A 23,903-nucleotide genomic window follows, 5' to 3' on the forward strand; every position below is an offset into this window, starting at 1 on the left:
GTGGCGGGGTTCTACCTGGTATGCCTTGGACAGGAAAAGTATTCCTCTCTGTAGCTAGTCTCAGTCTGTAAGTTTTGAACAGATGACATACACATTAATAGAAGCTGCTTTAAGTCTTTGCTTATTCTAACATCTGTGTAAGTTCTGGCTTGGTTTTGATTGATTGCTTTTTTCCTCAATGTAGCTCATATTTCCATGTTTCTTTGCATGCTTAGTATTTTTAATTTGATTTTGAACATTGTGAATTTCAGATTTTTTAGTTTTGTTTGTTTTGTTGGTACTAAGGATGAAATCCGGGGTTCTTAGCCTCTGAGCCACATCACCAGCCCTTTTTATTTTTTATTTTGAGACAGGGTCTCGATAAGTGGCTTAGGGCCTTGATAAATTACTGAGGCTAGCTTCAAACTTGAGATTCTCCTACCTCAACCTGCCAAGCTGCTAGGATTTATTTTTATATTCTTATAAATATGCTTGAGCACATTCTAGGTGAAGTTATATTATTCAAAACAATTTTATCTCATTGGGTTGAACTTTTAAGATTTGTGAGGTGGGGCAGAAGTAACCTTTGGTCTAAAGCTCATTATCACAGCTACTGAGGTAAGGCCTTTCCGGGTACCTGGTGCCCTGTGAGTCATGAGGTTTTCCCATCTGGCTTATGGAAACAGTGACTCTTCCCAACCCACTCTGATATTCTAGCCCTTTGGTGGTTCTCTTCCCGCCTCAGTGGTTTCCTCACACTTGATCAGTACTTTACTGTCCCTCTGCCAGTCGTGGCCTGCTTCCCCTTCTGCACCATGGCCTAGAAACGCAACGCGCTCAGAGCAGTCAGCCGGGATGCGCTTCACTGACTTCCCACTTCTTTGTGATCACTGACCTTGATTGTTTGATAACCAATGTCTCAAAAACTGTTGTTTCACATATTTTGTCTTTTTTGGTTGTTTCAGATGGAAGATTAAATTGGTCTCTGTCATTCTATCTTGGCAAGATTTTTTTTAAAAATAACATTCTTTAAATCTTTAAATCTGTTTTGTTTTGATTCAGGGTGATAGATCAGGTATTACATGTTATGTTTTGTTTCCTTTAACCTAAAGATTTTCCTTTTCCTTCCTTCTTTCTTTTTTTTTGGTTTTTCATGACCCTAGCACTTTTTTTTTTTTACTTTTTTTTATTGTAAACAAATGGGATACACGTTGTTTTTCTGTTTGTACATGGCGTAAAGGCATACCATTTGTGTAATCATAAATTTACATAGAGTAATGTTGTTTGATTCATTCTGTTATTTTTTCCCTTCCCCCACCCCTCCCACCCCTCTTTTCCCTCTATACAGTACTTCCTTCCTCCATTCTTGCCCCCCTCCCTAACCCTAACTCTAACCCTAACACTAACCCTTCCCTCCCCCCATTATGTGTCATCATCCACTTATTAGCGATATCATTCGTCCTTTGGCTTTTTGAGATTGGCTTATCTCACTTAGCATGATATTCTCCAATTTCATCCATTTGCCTGCAAATGCCATAATTTTATCATTCTTTATGGCTGAGTAATATTCCATTGTATATATATACCACAGTTTCTTTATCCACTCATCAATTGAAGGACATCTAGGTTGGTTCCACAGTCTGGCTATTGTGAATTGAGCAGCTATGAACATTGATGTGGCTGTATCTCTGTGACTTTAGCACTTTTGAGGCATCTAAGATCATTGTCCTATAAATTATCAACAATCTCATGAGTGAATTCAGGTTAAACATTTTTGGGAAGGATACTACAGTCTTCCTACTTTGTGGTTTCAGGTGGCCCATAATTTTTGATAACTTGATTAAGGTAGTACCTTTCAGACTTCCTCACTGTAAAGTTATGTTTTTGTTTGGCAATTAATAAGTAGCCTGTGGGGTAATAATTTCCTATACTCAAATGTCTTTTCACCCAAATGTACATTAATGATAATTCTTGACTGAATAAGTATTACATTGGTACATTGGTGATTGCAAAATGACACTTTTCTAATTCTAGCATTACTTCTACATTTCCTAGTTGGCATTATTCTTTTTTTTTTTTTGTATTGGGGATTGAACCCAGAGATGCTTTACCACTGAGCTACATCCCCAGCCCTTCTTATTCATTTATTTTTTTAATATTTTTTTAATTGTTGATGGATCTTTATTTTATTTTTATGTGATGCTAAGGATCTAACCCAGTGCCTCACACATAGTAGGCAAGTGCTCTATCACTGAGCCACAACCCCAGTCCCTTATTTTTTTTTAATTTTGAGACAGGGTCTCACTAAGTTGCTTAGGGCCTCAATAATTGCTGAGGCTGGCCTTGAACCTGAAATCCTCCTGCCTCAGCCTCCCAAACTGCTGGGATTACAGGTATGTACCACCACACCTGGTACCAGCATTATTCTTTTAAATGTCCCCCTCCTTTTCTTTTTGAATATCATTATGAATTCATGGATTCTTCTTTAGTTTATGTTATACCTTATTTATTATTTATTTATTTATTTTCACAGGACTGAGGGTCAAACCCAGGGCCCTGAGCATGCTAGGCATACATCTACCACTGAGCTTCACCCCCAAGCCCTCTTTATTCTTTTACATGTTCAGAGTATCCAGATTTGGCCAATGTGATCTCTGCTGTTGTTTAACTACACAGCGTGAGTTGAACTAAGCTATTTTTTATGCCCAGAGTAAATGTCTAACATTTGCCACTCCCAACAGGAATTGAGAAATGGACTCCAGTAGTTGGAGACTTATTCAGACCCTTCTTATGTACTACTAACCCAGAGCAAGACTGACTTGAAAGGAGATGCTTCTTAATGTCACCCAGTTCTAATCTCTTGTTTCATTTAGGCCTGCCACATCCACTGCCATGCTTACCCTTCTGGTGGGCACCCCTCTCCTCCTTCCAGTTTATTTACAATATTCAAGAGCAGCATGCCAGCACCATGGCGCACACCTGTAATTCTATCTGCTCAGGAGGCTGAGGCAGGAGGATCATGAGTTCAAAGCCAGGATCAGCAACTTAGAGAGGCCCTAAGCAACTTAGAAAGACCCTATCTCAAAATAAAAAATAAAAAGGGCTGGGGATGTGGCTCAGTGGTTAAATGCCCCTGGGTTAAATCCCTGGTCCAAATAATAATAATAATAATAATAATAAAAGCAGTTAGCCATTGGTTTTAACCCAACTTGTCCAGGCTTTATTTATCAAGACTCCATTCTGCACTGCCTTGTGGTAGCCTTGGGCTGCTCTTCTGCTACTCGAGGAACTCCTTTTCTATTAATTACATTAATGTAATCATCTGTGTTTCCATGTATAGGATCTTACCTAGCCATATGGCCTGTTGCCTCTGCCAGTTTAAAAACAATATTGAAGTTGTCTGCAAGACAGTGAAGTTGCGATGTGACAGTGCCTGTCGGACAAACAACACCCGTTGCCGTGAGTCTAAACTGCCTGATGAGAAGTGCTTTAACTTTTGTTTTGTTATTCAGCTTTTTACTGGTGATCATAGATTTTCAAACTAATGATGAAATTGCTTTATTTTTATTCATTTGTCTAGAATTCAACTCCCTAAATTTCTGAATTGCACTCTTGCTAAAAATCAGGTTCTCTGCTATAATTTAATAATATAACTATTCCATGTGCCTAAGGACCAAGAGAAAGGAATGGAAGGGAGAAGGAATAACATTAATGGCCACACGTGGCATCCTGTGCTTTCTGCTTTGTGCTTTGTCTTCCAGTGATAACTTACTCACATAGTACAATGCAGTTAGTAAGCTGGTTTTATGCATTAGGTCTCAAGGGTCCTCTCCCTTATAGGGCAGACATAGATCTATTTTGTTTTGTTTTGTTTTGTTTTGCAACTTTATAAAAAGAGAATAAATATTTTATTTGAAGTCTAGGACTTTCTGTTTCTATAACCAGATATTACACCTAGACCATCCAACTCTGAACTCCTCTGAATCTCAAACTTTTCTATCCACAGGTAACTCATGTGCTTTCAGATGTTTTTCAGATGTTTTTCTCTATGTTTTCAGATGTTTTTAGCACTAACTTCATAACTTCCAAAATGCGGTTGCTTTCATATCCAAATAGCTTAAACACAGGTCTTTACCAGTGATCTGGGGCAAATAATAACTAATAGCACTTTGCTACTTACATACAATGTAACTTATTTTTCAAAATAATTTTTCACCAATCACATTATTTCCTTTTCCCCCAGAGAACAAGTATTTTTCATCTCCATTTACAGATAAGGAAAACAAGATCAGAGATGTCAAGGATTTGTAGCCTTGTGCCCAGGTCTTCTGTACTCAAGTCTAGCCCACATTCCTCTTTTCTCACCATCCTTACCTCCTCCTCTGACCCTCACCACACCAAAAATACTTTAGTTTTCCTGGGAGAGAAACCAGCTACAGCCTAGTGGTAGAATCCAATCCCAGGGTCTTGGGAGGCTGAGGCAGGAGGATTCTAAGTTCAAAGCCGGCCTCAGTAACTTAGTGAGACCCTAAGCAATTTAGCGAGACCCTGACTTGAAATAAAAAATAAAAAGGCCTGTGAGTGTGGTTCAGTAGTTACGTGCCCCTGGGTTCAATCCCAGGTACCAAAGAAAAGGAGAAAGAAAAACCCAGCTCCACAATGGTATACTTGAGTTCATGTAGCGAAGCTTTGTATTGTTCCCCAAGTAAAGCCAGAATTATTTAGATTTCACATCTAATATGAAAACAGGGCAGGCTTCTGACCAAAGTAGCTTTGTCCTTTGTCATGATCATCTATGATGCTGGCAAGAACATGCATGGCACACTGAAAACGTGGAAGGAGGAGGCCTTGTGCCCCCTCTGAATATCAGCGGGGACAGCATGGGGTATGTGAATGTAAGGAGACACAGCTGATCTGTAGAGAGGCTCATAGAGCTGATAAATATTTCTCTTCCAGTCTTGGGCTTTTATTGAGTACTGGGCAATTGACTGTTCTAAACAGAGTTCCTTATACTTCACAGTATGGGATATTCTGAGTTAAGTAGCACCTTGTCAAAAAGATGTCTTTTTCTCTTTTTGTTGTTGCCATTTCATAGGTTTAAGTGTGAAATTATTTTTCTTCCTTCTAAATGACACTCTTATATTTGACTGGGATGTATGGCTGTGGACTGTCAAAAAGCTGTCCATCAGTCTTCTGTTATCAAAATCAGTCTCTTCTTTTTTGACAGTTCAAGAAGCATCTGTAGGGAATGCAGAAGGCGCATTCATGAAGGTGTTACAGGCCCGGAAGAAGAACACCAGCACTGAGCTGACTATTGAGCCTGAAAGGCCAGCTTCAGATAAAAATGGTGTCACCTTTTCGGGATTCTTAAATGAGCAGCTAGACTTCAATGATGAAAGCGATGTTATTAGTGCATTAAATTACATATTGCCATATTTCTCAGAGGGAAATCTAGAAGATGTAGAGTCAACATTATTACCATTCATTAAACTGCTTTTTTCAAATGTTCAAGATGGAGATAATGCCATGGAATATTTGAAGAACAATACAAAGAACCCCTCTCTTTCACCTGCATCCAACAATTCAACTTATAAAAACAAATTAAAGAAGCTCTATTTTCTGGAAAATTTGTTAGATGCAGAAATTCAGGAAAAAATTGATGAAGTTAAAAAAAAAGAGAAAACTGCCATGCTTATGCAGTCTAGGCTTTTAGGTCCCAAATTTAAACGCCAAATCTTTCAAAAGAAAGTGGAACCTGCCCAACCACAGGAAAACAATGTGGCAGAGATTGAGAGTACAGAGAAAAGACTGCAGAGAGCGAACAAATTCATCAAGGGGCCCAGAGGCTTTTCATGGAAAAGGCGGAAAAGGCGGTTCAGAGAAATAAGAAAACAGAATATGTGGAGGAGGAAACAGAGTGCCCCGCCACTTGTGGAGAAAGTCGCCCAAGAAAGTAGCCTCCGGAAACCAATCGCAAGGGAACTGGAGCAGCTTCACATGGAGCGGAGGCCCAGGAAGTTAGTGGAAAACTCCCTCCTGGAACCTTCATTTACAAGTGAACATAAAGCAGCCGTCTCTTCTTTCCTGAAACAATTCTCCTTGGGCAAGTCTTCCACCTCCACCATTTCAAAATTCCAGCCTGAGGTCAGAAACAAAACAAAAGACTTAACCTACACCCTTTTTGTTTTAGAAGATGCAAATGCTAGAGTTAAGAGCATGAAGGCTGATAAACCAATCTTACGTTCCAAAAAAACTCACAGCTTTCATAAAACTAACCCTTTTGCAGCCCGCAGAATACCCAAGGCCAAAGGGAGTCGAAAGTTCAGAAAGGATAATTCGCACAGCAGACCGATGCTTGCCAAGAGGCTCCCATTCTCCGCCCTAAGGAGCCTCATAAACTCCCCTGCACGAGGGGCCTTTTCAAATTCAGACCCGGATTCTCAGGAGAATCCTTTCTCAGGATTAAATGCTCTTTCAGAACCTGTAGAAAACCTTCCCGTAGAAAACCCTCCCGTAGAAAACCCTCCAGTAGAAAACCCTCCCGTAGAAAACCCTCCCGTAGAAAACCCTCCCGTGGAAAACCCTCCCGTAGAAAACCCTCCCGTAGAAAACCAAACTGCAAAAATTCCTTCTGAAGGAAATGTTCTCGAAACAAATGTCACTGTGTTAGAAGAAGCCACCTCTGAAAATGCAACCTATGAGACCCCTTCTGTAGAATCTGCAGATAACGCTGCGACCGCATTCAACATAATGCCAACTGTTCAACAAACCAATGAGACGCAATGGGAATACCTCAATGCGAACACTGACTCGCAACCCAAGCCCGAAGACCTCTCTTTCCCATTGACGGCATCCCCAGGTGATCAGTTTGAAATTCAGCTAAACCAGCAACTACGGTCCCTCATCCCTAACAATGATGTGAGAAGGCTCATTTCTCATGTTATCCGGACTTTGAAATTGGACTGCTCTGAGACCTATGTGCAACTGGCCTGTGCCAAGCTCATCTCCAGAACAGGCCTCCTGATGAAGCTTCTCAGTGAGCAGCAAGAAATCAAGGTGTCCAAGGCTGAATGGGATACAGACCAGTGGAAAACTGAGAACTATATTAATGAGAGCACAGAAGCCCAGGGTGAAATGAAAGAGCATGAGGAGACAAGTGAGGTGAGGGCACTATCGAACAAGGAGCCCAGACTTTTCCATCACTTAGGGTATGCAATGGAAGCACCCAAGCAGGCAGACCAGGGGCTTCTAGTTCACACTTGTCTTGGCCACATAACTTTGGCCAAGACAGAGATCCCCATTTTGTTCCATTAGAGAATAAAGTGGACTTAACACACAAGATCAAGAATAGGAAAAAAAAAAAAAAAAAAGATGTGTGATAAAAAGATGTAACATATTAGATTTGGTATGTTTTTTAAGAAACTGCAAGCTATTCACATGGAAGAAAGAAAATTTTGAATACTTAACTTTCATCCTTTCCCATCTCTTTTTTACTTAACAAAAATTACTCTTTTTCTTTCTTTCTTTTAGCTCACAAAAGGAGTTCCAGGATATGGTTATAACAACAAACTCATCTTGGCAATATCTGTGACTGTAGTAGTGATGATTTTGATTATAATTTTCTGTCTCATTGAGGTAAGGACAACAATTGAGGTTTCCAGAATACATCTTATCACTGTAATAGATTTAGAACATATACCCTGAAAATCAAAGCTCCTTCCCCTGCTGCTACTTGACATTTCTCTTCAGTTACTGAGTTATGCTTTGTTCTTTTATTGATAAATATATTCCAGGAATTTTTATTTTATTTATTTATTTATTTACTTTGGTACCAGGGATTGGACCCCGAGGTGCTTAACCACTGAGCAACATCCCCAGCCCTTTTATTTTTTATTTTGAGGCAGGGTTTCACTAAATTGCTTAGGACCTTGCTCAGTTACCAAGACTGGCTTTGAACTTGCGATCTTCCTGCCTCAACCTCCTGAGCCACTGGGATTACAGGTGTGTGCCACTGTGCCCAGCTCCATGGATTTTTAAAAGGAACCTCATTTCCAGGAGATATCTGAGAAATTGAAACCAAGAGAATAAGCCATAATTTCCTGAGAAATTAAGACTAAGATGGTCAGAGATGACATCATAGCAAAATCTGCCCAATCTAAAACAACGTCCACAATATTATGTACTCACCAATCACTCTCATGCTGAAATGACAAGAGATGACTTCACTCTCAAGGAGTAGTCATCACCCTGGGGTAAAAGGAGAGGGCTAAAAGATAAAAGTGCTATCTTGTAGACTCACTGGACCCACGAAGCCACCTCCTCCTCCAGTGCGTGAGGCGTTGTCTAGGTGTTCAGTTAAGGCACAGCAGCTGAATTCTCATCAGCCACTCCAGGGCAGGCCACAGTGACAGCGTGCTCCTGTGCCCACTTCTGTTTACCTTTTGTTTGCTTACATGATGGTTTATTACTTTTCTCAATAGGCAAGTGCTAGAATGTTAAGAGTCCATTAATAAGCTGACAATCTAGATTCTACCCTCCCAATTCAACCACCCAACTTAGCGGGCTAAGCTTTTCCACTGTCATGGCAGCCCTCCATTCCAGCCAAAGCAACCCCTCCACACACCCCAGTCACGCCATGCCCATTCCTTGCCTGTCTAAAATTCCCTACTTTACCATGTCTGTGGAAGTTTCATGAATCTGTCAAAAGTCAACTCAAGTTCATCTTTCTTTATAAAGCCTTCTCCGAATACTCCAGTTCTCCTGGGCCTATGCCAACTATGAGATTTGTTTCCATTTCTTGAGGCCATAGTGAGACTTTGACCCTCCCCTCAGAACTTAAAATTTTGGTAAACAATTTTTTAAAAGAAAGAGAGAAACACCAAAATCAAAACTTAATGGAGTAGAACAGATATATATAAGGATCAGATGGCTCAGACTTGAATAGAAACTGACAGTCTTAACATATCTTCAGAAAAATTCATCCAGGCCAGGAGTGGTGGCACATTCCTACATTGCCAGTGACTTAGGGAGTCTGAGGCAGGGGGATCACAAATTCGAGGCCATCCTGGGCAACTTAGCAAGACCCTTTCTCAAAATAAAATAAAAGGGCTGGGAAAGTAAATCAGTGGTAGAGTGCCCCTGGATTCAATCCCCAGTACAAAAAAAGAAAAGAAAAATATGTTTGTCTACAGGAGAGCTGGTCAGTAGTAAAAGCACAGAAAAGATGAAAAAGAAACTGTTGTGACTAGTGCCCATCCTAACATTTTGCGAGAGTAGCCATGGATCCTGGGCAGGTGTGGAGTCAGTTCCACTGACCAGGCAACCTCTGGCCAGGAGGGAAGATGGATGGATCTGTCCACCTCAGCCCTTTTGCTCTAATTCTGTTCTCACCAAGTAGCTTTCCTATTGTGCCTGAGTGTGCCTTAAAGGCATCTCTACAAAGAAGCAATTCCCTTGTGGTGTAGACAGATGTTCTCTTTGTGAAACAGAAGTATTTCTTACTGTCAGGTCATTATCTGGCATTCTGATTTTGGGTTAGTCCTGTGGTATCCATAAAGTGAGACTTGTCAGAAGGGAAGAAGTAAGTCCTCTCTTAGTGAGGACAGAGTCAAATTTCTGAGCCTAAGAGGTGCTTATGCATGGGGTCAGTTTGCAAAAGCCTCTGGGAAGATGATCACTGGCCATTGCACAGATGGTTCAATCTGCATCTCTGAGTGGCATGTGACTTTTCTTGAAATTTTTGTAAACTTTTATACTGATTTATAAATTTTTATGTACACCTGGGTGCGGTAGCACATAGCTGCAATCCCAGTGGCTCAGGAGGCCGAGGCAGAAGGATTGCCAGTTCAAAGCCTGCCTCAGTTAACTTAGTGAGGCCCTAAGCAACTGAGCAAGGCCCTGTCTCAAAATAAAACAAAAAATGCTGGAGATGTGGCTCAGTGGTTAAGCGCCCCTGGGTTTAAACCCTGGTACCAAAATCAAACAAACAAAAAATTTTATGTACAATTCAACCTTATATTTGTGTTTATTTATATTTTTATTATTTCCTTTTCCTACTTAGATGATAAACTCCATGAAGACAGGGAGCATATAGTAGCAATAGATACTATTGTAGTAGGCAATATGGTGTTCAAAAGAAGAGAGATGAGGTATTATGTGAATTCCACAATGAGGAATCATATAAATCCAGTATCTGAAGGTAGCATACAGAGCTCAGCAATAGACAGACCCAAGTGATCCTAAGATATTTGCATATATTTATATACATGCATGTTATGTGCTAGGAATCAAACCCAGGGCCTTGGGTATGCTCTGCCACTAAGCTACACTCTCAGCCCCTAAGACTTAAAATGTCACCTTTTAATATTCAAATCTTTGGGAGGAAAATGAATTAACGGTAATAGAACAGATACCTACCTATTTGGGGGGCAAGTAACAAAAGATGTCTACTTCTCACCTTAAACATGTTTCAGTAAATGTTTAAAAAAAAAAAAAAGGGAACAGAAAGAAGCCATGAAAGCTTTAGAAGAAAATACAAGCAATATATATATATATTTTTTTTTATAATCTCGTGGTGGAAAAGAGCTTTCCAAGTCTGGTACCACAGGCATACCTTTGGTAGAAGTGACGACACCTCTCTGGTGCCATTAGCAAACAGTACTTACAGATGCTAAGCATAGGACAGACAGTTCCCACATGTTACTTGATTTAATCCTCACAAAAATCCTGTAGGAGAATATCATAAACCCTCTTTTACAAATGAAGGAGATCAACTTACAGCCTCAGTGGCAAACCAAGAACAAAAGTCCAGTTCCCCTGCTGCAAAGCCTGTTTGCCTCCTTAAGGGAAAAATACTGGGAAATATTTGAAGCATTGAAATACAGCAAAAAAACCCGCAAACCATTGTCAGGACTAACATATGTGGTATAAAAAGAGTTTTACATATCCGTAAGAAAAAAGACAATGCAGTCAAAAGGGGCGGGGCTGTGAAGAGTAGGTGCATTTCTAGCCAAGTCACCAGCACTGCCTTGTGGCCATGGATGTGCCCTTGTTAGAGAGGCCTCTGTTACCTCATGGAATAAAGGTAATTCCGGATACTTTCTAATAGTGCTTTTCTAACATTGCATTTGTATTTATACTTTTTATATAATTTTTAGAATTAATTTATATTTTTAATCCTCCTGGAATTTGTGTTTCATTTTAGTATGGTTGAGATAAGGAATCTTCCCCCCTCTATGTGAATATCTAGTCGTTTTAAAACAATTCTAACGGTTCATTCTTTCTTCACTGCTGTGAAATACCGTCTTTCTCTGGATCCTCTTCCCATTGACCCAGGTGTCATTTCCTGTACAGTACTAGCATCACACCGCTTGATTCCAGTTGCTTTATAACATATTTCAAGCTATATATTTGGTAGGGCAACCTCCTGCTCTTCTGATCATTTTCATACATTTCACAGCTATTCTTATATATTTTCTCCACCAAATGTCAGTTGACTGGTTTTTGTAAAACAAAAACAAAAACTGTCTTGGAGTTTGAATAGGACTACACTGAATTTGAAGATTAATTTGAGAATTAACATCTTTACTACATTCTAGGAACATGTTATCTCATGCCATACATTGATTTCTTCTTAATGTACCTCAGAAGAATTCTAGTGTTTTCTTTGATTGTTTGATTGATTGATTGCAGTACCTGGGATTGAACCCAGGGGCATGCTACCACAGAGCTGAACTCCTAGTCCTTTTTATTTTTTATTTTATGACAGGGTCTTTCAAAGTTGCCCAGACTGGCCTTGAACTTGTGATCTTCTTGCCTTGGTCTCCCAGATTGCTGGGATTATGGATGTGTGCCACCACACCCAGCTGAATTTTAGTATTTTTACTATATGGATTTTTTTTTGGATCTTTTTAGTTATACATGACAGTAGAATCCATTTTGATATAAATTTTGATATATAGTTTCAGTTCCTTCCTTTCCAATTCTTATGCTCCACTTATTTTTTTTTAAATATTGTTTTGTTGTAGATGGACATGATACCTTTGTTTTATTTATTTTTATGTGATGCTGAGGATCGAACCCCATGCCTCACACATGCTAGGCAGGTGCTCTTCCACTGAGCCACAGCCCTATCCCTGCCCCATTTATTTTTCATACTGCATTGATTAGGACCTCCTCCATGAGGTTGAACAGCAGCAATAACAGGCATCCTACTCTTGTTCTTGATTTTAAAACAACACTGTTGTTTAGGGTGGTGGTAGACATGTTTATCAAGTTGAGGTTGTTTCTTTCTTTTCCTACTTTTAAGAGTTTTTATTTGGCATTATCTGTTGAATTTTATCTAAAACAGTCAATAAAATATATTAAGTGCCAACTGCACGCAAGACCCTAAACTAGGTACTGTGGAAGAGTCAGAGAACTCTCAACAGGATAAAATTCCTGCCCTCAGAAAAGTTATCATCTCACTGAGTAAATGAGACAAAATAAATAAAAGGATTGAATAGAGACTTAGAGTTTAGTGGTCATGGTGATGGATACTTATGACTCTATTTTCTTCCAAAACAGATTTATTCCCATAAAACAGCATCACAGGACGATAAAGAAAGGCCCTCAAGGTAAATATGAGCCTGGCAGTCTTTAAATGAGAATTTTAGAACTCGTCTATTTCAATTCCCTCATCCTGCTGAAGGCAGGAAGAATACTTCCTCTCAGGTCTCCCTGGCTCCAGGAAAACTAGTTCCCCAGCCTGCTGAGGTAACCGGTGCTAGCAGGGAAGCATCTGCTTTCACCATCCTTAAGGAAATAAAGTGGAGCGCGAGAAGTTTGGGCTGTGCCTGCTCCCACTGTTCATATGCATCAGACCCAACCAGCGCCCTTCCGGAAGGCTTTCAGGGGAGGGAGGGAAGGCCTTGGGGTGTTCGCGTGCAGGGCTATTCCCCTTCAAGTCTGTTGGAGGTAGAATGTATGAGTCCTTCCTCTAGAATGATGGGAAAACTTTACCTTCTTGCCCTACTGATCACCTTCTCACACCCACTCTCTATTCCTTTTACCCAGGTTTCATAGAATTTTAATAGGGACCTTAGAGACAAGTTTGTCTCTTCCTTCTCTATAATAAGATATAGAGAAGAAGAAAGGGGAAATATCTTGCCCTGTGGTCACACCGCTAGTGTCAGAGAAAGGTTCCTCTCCAGCTATTCACTTCTCCATTAATTACACCCACACTTGGACTGCAAGCTACATTTGATATCATGGATTAGTAGTTACATACCAATGTAAACATCAATAGTCTCTGAAACAAGGCTCGCTTTTTTTTTTGTTTATCTTCAGAAAGGATATCTTATGTGTCCAAACTTATTTTACAACTCAATCATAAGTGACAGCCTGCAGTATGGAAATCTGTAAGCTAGACAACTTTACTAATTGGACTTTGGCATTTGCTTGATGTGATTCAACTTGTAGGATAAAGCAGCTAGGAAATAGAAACACCTTCCCCCTCAACAGCCACCCTGCCCAACCCCCACCATGAATGATGCATGTGAGACTTAAATCCAAAGAGAACTGATGTGAAAGGCTCTGGAGTAAAATACTTGGGCCCAGTATGGTTGTGCACTGCACAAGGCACTTAGCCAAGATGGTAAGCAGGGTTGTCAATTCTGCCCATACTTGTGTGGCCCTTTGGAACACACATAGAGAATTCTGGTAGCCCAGCATGCAGGGAATTGTTTTCAGGAACCAGTCTAGAGTGATTTTGCTCATTGTGTTCATGAACTAAGGTACAGGCTTTGTCCTTTAAGACCAAAGGTGTACATTGCAAAAAGACACCAAAAAATGGCATCCATCACTAATTGTCTTGTATGTGTGTTTCCCCCACAGGGGCTTTTTTGGATTTCTGTGTAGGAGAGGCTCAACAGATAGCGAAAGTCAGGTAAATTTGAGGAGGACCAGTGGTATGGCCAGGGCAGGCAGGGAAAGCAGAATTAATATCCCCTCTTCTCTTTTCTAGGAGGGCTTTTTCTGGTTAAGGCGGCCACTTTGGCTTAGGGATATGTACAGGCCTCTCAATGCCACTCGTAAGAAAAACATGGCACAGAAGCTACATGACAAGGACTCCTCTGATGAGGATGAGATTTTCAATAAGGATGCTGGGTAAGTGGCCGGGGGTGTAAAATTCTAAAGTGAAGAGGTAAGGAAAAGCTTGATTGCTCCTTTCAAGAGTAACAGCCTTGGCCTTGTTCTTTTCCCAGGGATATGGAAGCCCCATCACAGACCTCTGCCCCCGCCTCTGCTGAGGGCGGTGAAGAGGCTGGAGAGTAAACCTGCCTTGCCTCAGGCAACTGGCAAATTTTATTTTCTAATATTGGCTTCTCATCAGTGCTTGTAAAGTACTTATTTTTCTCATATTAAAAGGTATAAAATTCACAATTTTCTATGTGTGTCTCTCTCACATCCCACATGGGTAAGAGAGTGGGTGCCCATCAGAGGGACGGGCTGGCTATGAAATAAAAGCTACGAAAGTGATATATCCGAAAATAAAGGCAAAAAGCAAGAATATTTTTAAAGCAGGGGCATGGCCGGTCAAGCTGACCAGAAGGGTCTGGCTCTAACAAGAAAAAGCCTGTGCTTGCTTTATTTATAGCAGCACAGATCAAAGGGGATCAGCAGGTATGAGGTTTCAGTGTGGGAGGAGTCTTGTTTTCGTGCTTGCTTCTTAGTGTGGCAGGGGTCTTGCAGTAAACAAGTTGTTTGGAAGGCTACCCCCATCTCCGGGAAGCTGTTTTTGAACTTGGAGCTGTGAGCTAGGTCAGGGTGCGGGTATGATGCAGGCATTCTCAAACTGGGGGATCCTTGCCTAATGGCTGGGACATCGCTCAGTTCACAACACGGTTCATAGGTGGCTCCCAACACATGTAGTAAGAAGTAAAATGTAAATAGTTAAATATATGTGTACAGACAACAAAGGCATAGGCAGGAAGAGCTGGTCTGAAACCAGAATCCTCTGTGGCAGCCATGCTTCTGTAAGCGGGTATGTGGACAAGGTTGGAAAGCATTTCTAGGCCTCCTGCCCCCAGTATAAAAAATCAGCTTCAGAGGGCCAGAAAACACATCCATCTTCAAGGGGTTGGATTTCTTTTTTTCTTTTTTTTTTTTTTTAGATATTGATAGACCTTTATTTTTTTCATTTATTTATATCTGGTGCTGAGAATCAAACCCAGTGCCTTAAACGTGCTAGGCAAGTGCTGTATCACTGAACCACAATCCCAGTCCTGGATTTCTAAATCAAAATCAGTTGTTCTGGTGAACTCTTTTTCTGGTTCATCAAGAAACAATTGTTCCAACATACCTGACCTCCTGCCCACAAAGATCTTCCACCTTCTGGCCTCTCTCATTGGGTATTGGGGTTGCCAGAATATTTGAATCACTGAACCTGCTGCACTGGGGGGCCAAGCTCTGCTTTCTTCCCAATCCTTCAAACTCAGGTGCAAACATATGCCCTGTTTTGGGCAGGGGATTCTCTACCCTTACAAACTGGTAGAAAATTAATATTGGTTTATTGGATTTTCTTTTTTAAAATTCTGACCCTTGGACAACTAGCAGGATAGGGTATAGAACATGTAAGAGCAGTGATTTCCCAAGATTGTCCTCCTTGGGCCTTTATTTTGGAAAACATATGTGTAGAGCTACTTCTCTACTCTCATGGACTGCCTCAGCCTCTGCTGACCCCACTTAGGGTCACATGTGTGCTCAGCTCCCTCCAACTCCACCTAGCCCCAAACCTGCCCACTTCCTGCCTCATCCAGCATCATGTACAACTGCAGGATTACAAGTGATAATTTGCAAAAAGATGCAAGCATTCCTCCACTCCCATCCTCAGAGACAAAGTTGTTAATAAATCACCTTTAGTGATACCAGTGTTGAGAATCAGGATTGAGTCCTTTTCCCCTGGTTTTGAAGACTGAACACTTGAGAAACACTGTGGTAAGCACAGAAAGTTTTTATTTAAAGAATAGAAGAGAGAGAGAGAGAGAGAGAGAGAGAGAGAGACTTAAGTTGGTGTCCAAGGGAGTGGGGGTGTCCTGCCCATTTATATATTTTAGTTTTCCTTCCCAGGTCTCCCTCCTCCCCTTATCTTGCCTACATGACCAAAAGGTGGGAAAGGAGCCTTCCAGCAGTACAGGCAGGAAGGGAGCAGCCCAGGGGCATTCATTAACAACTCTTTGCAGGGAGGAACAATTCCCTGGAGGCAAGTAACCTTGGCAATAGGTTGGAGGAGAAGGAGATATTAGTATTTTATTTCCTCCTGAATCAGCCCCCATCTTCCTGACCCAATCATTTATTACCAACTTTGACTGTCCTTTTGCCCCCCAGCCTCAATCTACCCTCTTGAGAACAGAACCTTTACTGTTGTAAGGGGAAATGGACGATGACTATTCTGGCTGCTTCAGGCTGAGAGGGGTGACATGGGGCAAGCAGTTTGGGTTTCCCTTTTGGGAATGTTTTGGGTCAGTTGAGGGGTCAGTGGTAAAATTTGATTTGGTGGCAATAGGCTATAAAGTCTTCTGAGAGGTGGGTCCTTCTATGAGAGAAAAAGACAAGTACCGGAATAAGATTAGTATGAAATAAACATCACAGCATCTGGAACATGTCAATGAACATCATGAAGATGAAAGAAAACAGTAATCTCTCACCAGGAGGTGCGAGAGCCAGTGAGGACATGGCCTCTATTTAGGAATGTAAATCTTTAAGGCTATTAGTACATTGCCAGAGTTAAAGAATGTAAACACAATACTTAGTTTCTAAAATGTCAAGATGCCCCCATAAGATGTTAAGATAGCTAATGTCATCTGATTTTTATAAAATACTTTTTATTAGCATATCCTCTGTGTTCAGTAGAGATTCCTTTATATCTGTCACTTAGGGCTAGGTAATCATACTAGCAAATACAGATCAGGCCTACTTGTGTAGAAGGTTAGGAAGATTTGTAGGCCTTAAATTGACTATTGACTAAAAAAACTTCTGACTCTTGATAGTCTCTTTTGATAGTTATCAGGCACTCCTAAGAATCCCTCTTTTGTAGCCTCCAGTCTTGCTTACTCTTGATGGGGCTAACACAAATGTACATCTTAGGTTGAAAGAACTATTTTCTTTCTCTTTTAAATGCCCAGATATGGTTGTACTTTGGTTATAACTGTTTTTGCTAGGTATTTAAGACCAAGCTGGTCAAATTGACCTTGTTCCTATCTATTGTTAAGATTCAGCCAAGTTCCCTTAGGGGGTCACTCTTGGGAACTTGAGAGCATCTTCTTAGCTCCTTTGGTGACATCTGTCAGGATGGGTCAGGGTCTTATTGACCACATGGCTTCCCTTGGAAGCATCAGGGACATCTCCCTCTACAATGACCCTCCTCCTTGCAGCACGTGCACTGGTCAGCTTTCTGTTGTCCAGGGTCTCATTAAACCCCATGATCAGGATGTCATGAGGCCCAGAGTTGCAAAGCCCTTAGAGAAGTCCCTTTATTCCCTGGGTTCCAGCTGACCCCAGAGGGCAAGTGCTTTCTTAACTTTAGTCTCTAAACTTTAGTCTTAAACATTTAGCCTAGCCAGTTTCAGCAGTCTTAGAGTACTGGGTCTTAACTTTAATGTCTAAAGTTATAATGTCTATAACTTTACGATTATTTACCCCTTCTATTTAATTGGGGTCTGTATGAGTACTAGAAGTTAGCCTTACATCCTGTCTGTCCTGTAGGTGATGGCCTGTTAGTTCAAATTAATTCAGGTTGTTATATTAGAAGTTATACTTCTGTAAGACACTAACAGATAGTAGTTATAAAGTTTACAAGGAAAATACAAAATGAAATTAACAAGAGTAACAACATATTTAGTCTGTAATAATAGCTATGAACTAAGAAACATAATTTTTATAATCCCAAATCTTTAAAGTTTAGTTTGAAGTGGGTAAAATGTTCTTCTAAACCTTATATTTAAAAGATTTATAGCCAGGTACAGTGGCACAAACCTGTAATCCCAGTGGCTCAGGAGGTTGAGACAGGAGGATGGCAAGTGCAAAGCCAGCCTCGGCAAAAGTGAGGTGCTAAGCAACTCAGTGAGACCCCCTTCTCTAAATAAAATACAAAACAGGGCTGGGTATGTGGCTCAGTGGTCCAGTGCCCCTGAGTTCAATCCCTGGTACCCATCCCCACACAAAAAAAGATTTGTATACTTGGAAGATACAAATACATTTAGTACACAAAGAGGCCAGTAACAGCACCACAATTACAATGTTGTTCTTATATGAACCAAGTTCAGTTGTAAAGAAAAATTCAGGATCTGTAATGTAGTGTAATACTATAAATTAGCAGTTGTTGTTTAACCAGACTAGTTCCTCTAAATAATAAAACTTAACAGACACAAGAAATTATCTTGATAGATAAGAGCAGATTAATGTTTTAAGAAATCTTTGTTACTTCAACCCATAGAAGATTAAACTCTGGTTTATATTAGTACATTAATATTTGACCTTAGGGGAAAACCTTCAATAACTTTAATTAATTGTGCTACTTATATATATAACCAACTTAGTTACACATGAACTTTTTGAAATTTGCCCTCCATAAACTTTTTGCAACTTACTTACACATTTTACAACTTTTTACCACACAAAGACTTTCTCATCCAGAAAAATTTATTTTTTCTTCTATTTTCATATTAAAACATATTTCCATACCTAGAACCTTCTTATATCTCCTTTCTGGTTGTTTACCCCTGTTTTAAATTCACATTCTGAAACAACCCTTATAAAATTTTTTAATTTAGATGTTATTCCATTTTAATAAGATGAAGTACGTTTATGTTCTTAAAGTATTTTAATTGAAATCCAACTGAGGCCTCTTATACTTGTATATAAATTTCACCTGATAGAACTTTAACACTTAGTAATGTTTTTAGTGAAGACACAAAAACAATCTTAAACCTTTTTCCATTTACCAATTTATAAAAACACATTTAATGTTTAAATATATTACCTTATGGAATTTAAGAAGTCAAGAGTACTTGATTTTATATTTGGCAGTTGATGTTTTAGCACTTTGTAAATTAATCAGATGTCTCTAACAAACACATTTATGAAGATTAACCCCATTGATATTAAATCTAATTTACTCATTTCTAACTGTAAAAACCAAGATATCAGACAAGTGTAGTGAGCAGTACTAGCTATCTTCCTTGTTGAAGAAAAGTCCTAGAAGCAATAGATATTACATTCTAGACATTCTATAGAAATCAACACTCTATTAGTTGTCTGACCATCTAGAAAAACTTGTTAGTTAGCAATTTTAAAGACATCTTTATTCTCATCTGTCTTTAAATTGAACACTTTAAGTCATGTGAACTAAAAGGCATTTGGATCCATTTTTCCTTTAAATTTATTTATGAGTGCTCATTTATCTATATGCCAATTTTGATACCATGTACATGATATGTGGACATAAGCACACATGTAGACACAATACAATACACAGGTGTTGCACACATAATAAAACAGGAAACAAAGATCTTGTAGCAGTTTGGAGGTGTATCTCCACAGGTAGGAGGCAACAGATGTTTATTAAAACCTCTATTAGATTCCACCTGTTAGAAATTAAAATAGAGCCTATCAGTCTTTTATATTATGACTTAAACATAGGGCAGATCTCTACAGTTGGAAATGCTAGGTGTAAAGTCTGGTAGCCATGGTGGACACTGAAATCAAAGGTTCAGGTGGCCACTTGTCCTTGATGGCTATCAAATTTATTCCCAACACCAACACTATATGTCCTTTTTAGGATTTTGGGAAGGAGATTTTCCCAAAGACTTTGAGAGCTAACCCTTGAAAACTGGCCTGTGAACAAAGACAGAGTGTAAAAAACCTCTATAGTTAAAAAAGACTAATCAGAAAAATATATTAATTTAGGGGCACAGGATCAAATGTGAATTCACCATGAAACCATGAGCTCAAACATACAGAATTTTAAACAGGAGTTCTAAACAAAATGGCAAAGTCATAATTGCTCTAGTAAAGGAGAAAGCAGAACATCCTTATCAGATCAGAGTGCACTTCTGGCTTAGATTAGAGTCAGTTCAGATATTGAAAGAATAAGAGAGCCCTGAAATCCTTAGGTAACGATTCTCAAGGTAAAGAAGACTTATATATATATGAGATCATTCCATTTTCCCTCCCTGTGCTGTAGTGTTTAGGGAGGAACTTGTTAAGAAAGCAGCATGGTAGACTGCAAAAGGAGATAAGAGAGTCAGCTACTTAGGTCCCACAAGCAACTTGAATTTAAAAGTGACACTCCCCACTGCCAACCTCCCCCCCCTTAGGTCTCAGTCATTTCTCTGCAAACCTTGTGAGTCTTGCAAGCTCTGCAGGCCCCTGCAATTTACATTTCAAATGCAAGCCTTAGAGAGAGAGAGAGATCTGGCAGATGCTAAGTAAGGGAAGATACGGTTTTGAGCTTGAGAGGCAAAACCTCATGCATAGGGCATTTTAACCATTTTTTGTTCTGGAGACCCTTTTATCATTCCCCCTGTCAGTAATCAGGCCAGATTTGGATGTAGATAATTATGAGACATTATCTCCCATTAATACTTGAGGACGAGGCTCCCCTCTGAACAACAAAAAGGAACTGAACAAAAGAGCAGAACCCATAGGTGCCTGCACTGAGGAACTATCTCTTTGGTTAGGAAACGTCTCCCAAATGCTGGAGCCTCTAGTGGTCAGCAGTTTCCGCCCCTCCTTCCATGCATGACCTCTGGATTTACCTGCTGCCTTACCAGTCTGATCATAACCCATGTGCTTTTTCATGGGTGACCATGAAAAAAAATGCAAGCCTCTGGATTATCCACCCTCACCATGTGACTTGTAATTCCCTGGGAGGACACAGGACCCCTTTTGTAGTGAATCTTGATCTGTATGTGTGGAGCCTCCCATTGGTTAATGAATTTCTGGGGGGATTTGGCCTCACTTAGAATGGAGGATTGGCACAATTTAGATTTTTTAAACAAGGTCTGAGAAGTCCTTACATAGGACTGCACATAGAAACCTTGGACCATTTTCTTCCTTTTTACAGAAGAGGCTGAGCTGTAGAATGGTATTAAAATTCATATTTCCCACTGATGACCATGATTCTCTATCAAATAGACAGTTGGTATTGAGACAAGGTTTGGCAGTAGAAGAACTCTAGGGGTGAAGGCTGGAATAAGAAGTCTACACTCACCATGGGCCAAAGGAATCTTCAGAGGGTTGTGGGTATAAATATCCCTTTCTGTAGTCAAAGAAGCTCGACAAGCACACAGGAGCACAGAAATGACAACGGAAATCCCTACAGGCTTGTAAAGGCTGTGAACAAAGGAAACCCAGGCATTTCCTTACAAACCATTCTGTGTCCCTCTCAACCCTAGAGTCTGATCGGCCAGGGGAGGGGTGTACTCGGGGGAAGTGAGTGAGGGAAACTGCAGTATGGCTCATTCAGAGGCAGGTGTGTCACAGGGGCTTTTGCCAGTACCACTCAATGGACCAGTCGCCACAGGATTCCCCATAGGGGCAGTTGGGAGAGGAGTAGGGGGAGAAACCTTTGAGGTTCACCGGGGAATGGCCCTGACCAGAACCTCGCAGTTTTTCCAACCCTTTGTCTATCTGCACATGTCCAAAGGCAAACGGGGATTAGAGACACTGTGTACCCAAGCCAAAAGTGCTCTGAGCCTGGACAGGACAATGAGAAACAGTTCTGGCAGAACCTGACGTGCCTGACCTGCAGGACAGATGATTAGGAGCCACCTAGGCCATGAATCCTGTCACCCTAGTCTTATCGAATGGCAGCTTGCACTAACTGCATTTAATTAGCTGACAGGTACCCATTATTGTCCTCAGAAAGATGTGGGGTGCTTGTGAAGGAGCTTACCTCAGTTACCGATGTCAGTGGGACCTTCAGAGATGATACCAGTGTTGAGAATCAGGATTGAGTCCCGTTCCCCTGGTGTTGAAGACTGAACACCCAAGAAACCCCCAGGCAAGCACAAAAAGTTTTATTTAAAGGACAGAACAGAGAGAGAGAGGGACAGAGGTGACTGCAGAAGAGAGGGTCCAAGCTGATGCCTGAGGGAGTGTGGGTGTCCTGCCCTTTTACACATCTTAGATTTCCTTTCTTCTCATGCCTCCTCCTCCTGTCATCTTGCCTACACGACCAAAAGGTGGGCCAAAAGGTGGGAAGAGAGCCTTCCAGGGACACAGGCAGGAAGGGAGCAGCCCTGGGGGCTTTCATTAGCAACTTTTTGCAGGGAGGAACAAGTCCCTGGAGGCAGGTAACCATGGCAACAGGTTGGAGGGGGAAGTTCTCTGGAACTATTAGTATTTTATTTCCTCTTGAATCAGCCCCCATCTTTCTGACCCAATCATTTATTACCTACACTGACTGTCCTTTTGCCTGCCCGCCTCCCCACATGATTAGCAGGTCAGTGAGCCTTAAACACAAAAGAAAGTCTGAATGAATAAGAATTGATAATCCTACTGACAACAAAAAAAAAAAAAAAAAAATGCTGGCAGCCCAGTAATATGAGATGGAGAATAGCACCAACCATGGAAGTATAGTACTGAGTCCCCCAGAGGAGCAATACAACAAGTTTTGCTGCTTAGGGTCCAAACAAAGTGAGTGCTTATCAGTTCCTCATCTGGTTGATCAGTTAGCTGATGCTGGGCAAGAGACCCCGTTCCCTCAATGCCCTACCAACTTGCCTCCCAAAGATCCTTACTGAAAATGAAGATAAGCTCTTATCTTCTGTATTGTGACTTAAGAAGAGTGTCAGACCAAAAGACAGAGCTGGGGAGAAAGCAAGAATAGAAATCCTTGTCCTGCTGGGCTTCCCAGAGTCTGGATGAGGATTCCAGGCAGCTCCAGGTTACTATTTGGATATATTTATATTACTTCAAACTTGACACACACAGTGAGGCTTAGTTAACGTTTTTTACATATCAGTATCTCAAGTGTATTCAATTCTTATTAGTCTCAAGTGCTACTCTAACCATCTTTCCAAATTAAAACTCCCAAGAGACAGAGTCTGCCTTTCCTAGCTCATCCTAAATGGGGTAGAGTTTGTGCCTGAGTCCAGAATTTCTGTCTGTCCAGCCTGTGGATGAGCTATGTGTCCACGGATCAGGTATATACCTCTCACTGTAAGGGTGCATACATGTGGGAGGGGAGGGGTGTCCAGGACAAGGTGGTGCAAAACATGGCTGCCTCCATCTTACCAAGGGGTAAATTACAGCTCAGAAGACCAGCTCTTAACTGAATCCTGAATAATAAAGGTAGACACAAGGGCCAATGGCCACTGAATTAATGAACACTGTGATTCCAGTAAAACCTGTCAGAGAAATGAGACATTGTTTTTACAGATGATAAGTCAGTCACTGTGATACCCACCTGTAATCCCAGCTACTTAGAAAGCTGAGACCAGAGGATCTCAGTAACTTCGTGAGATCCTGTCTCAAAATGAAAAATTTAAAGGCTGGGGATGTAGCTCAGTGGTTGAGTCCTCCTGGGTTTGATCCTCAGACTGGGGAAAAAACATAAAAGAAGAAGATGATGGAGCTGGGCGCAGTGGTGTTCCCCTGTAATCCCAGTGGCTTGGGAGGCTGAGGCAGGAAGACCGTGAGTTCAGAGCTGCTCAGCAACTTAGCAAGACCCTAGGCAAATCAGAGAGACCCTGTCTCTACATAAAAATTATATAAAAGGGTCAGAGATGTGGTTCAGTGGTTAAGAACCCTAGGGTTCAATTCCTGGTGAAGAGGAACAGGAAGAAGAAAGAAGAAGGAGGAGGAGGAGGAGGAGAAGAAGAAGAAGGGGCAATGCACGATTGGGCAAAAACTCTACAGAAAAGAGGTATTGGTTCAGGGAG

The 23,903-nt window shown here is 40.8% G+C and overlaps 1 protein-coding gene and 1 long non-coding RNA gene across 2 annotated transcripts in view; one reads left to right on the forward strand and one right to left on the reverse strand.

Annotated features, from left to right (window-relative positions):
* The window catches only part of LOC306657325 (leucine-rich repeat-containing protein 37A2-like), a 44,070-nt gene extending 29,722 nt beyond the window's left edge, over positions 1 to 14,348 (forward strand). Inside the window, exons 8-14 of the mRNA XM_079133209.1 lie at positions 3,320 to 3,438; positions 5,207 to 7,140; positions 7,510 to 7,614; positions 12,544 to 12,593; positions 13,852 to 13,903; positions 13,982 to 14,124; positions 14,223 to 14,348. Of these exons, the coding sequence (XP_078989335.1) occupies positions 3,320 to 3,438; positions 5,207 to 7,140; positions 7,510 to 7,614; positions 12,544 to 12,593; positions 13,852 to 13,903; positions 13,982 to 14,124; positions 14,223 to 14,292 (2,473 nt within the window). The 3' untranslated portion in view covers positions 14,293 to 14,348. The remainder of the gene's footprint in view (positions 1 to 3,319; positions 3,439 to 5,206; positions 7,141 to 7,509; positions 7,615 to 12,543; positions 12,594 to 13,851; positions 13,904 to 13,981; positions 14,125 to 14,222) is intronic.
* A 4,699-nt stretch (positions 14,349 to 19,047) lies between these two features.
* Positions 19,048 to 22,402, reverse strand: LOC306656305. The gene is made up of 3 exons (XR_013762469.1): positions 21,914 to 22,402; positions 21,230 to 21,351; positions 19,048 to 19,601 (listed from the first exon to the last, which is right to left on the reverse strand). It is a non-coding gene; the product is annotated as an uncharacterized lncRNA (long non-coding RNA).
* Positions 22,403 to 23,903: the final 1,501 nt, after the last annotated feature.

The sequence above is a fragment of the Sciurus vulgaris genome (genome assembly GCF_902686455.1).
Source record: "Sciurus vulgaris genome assembly, chromosome: 3".
In the NCBI taxonomy this organism is placed as follows: Eukaryota; Metazoa; Chordata; class Mammalia; order Rodentia; family Sciuridae; genus Sciurus; species Sciurus vulgaris.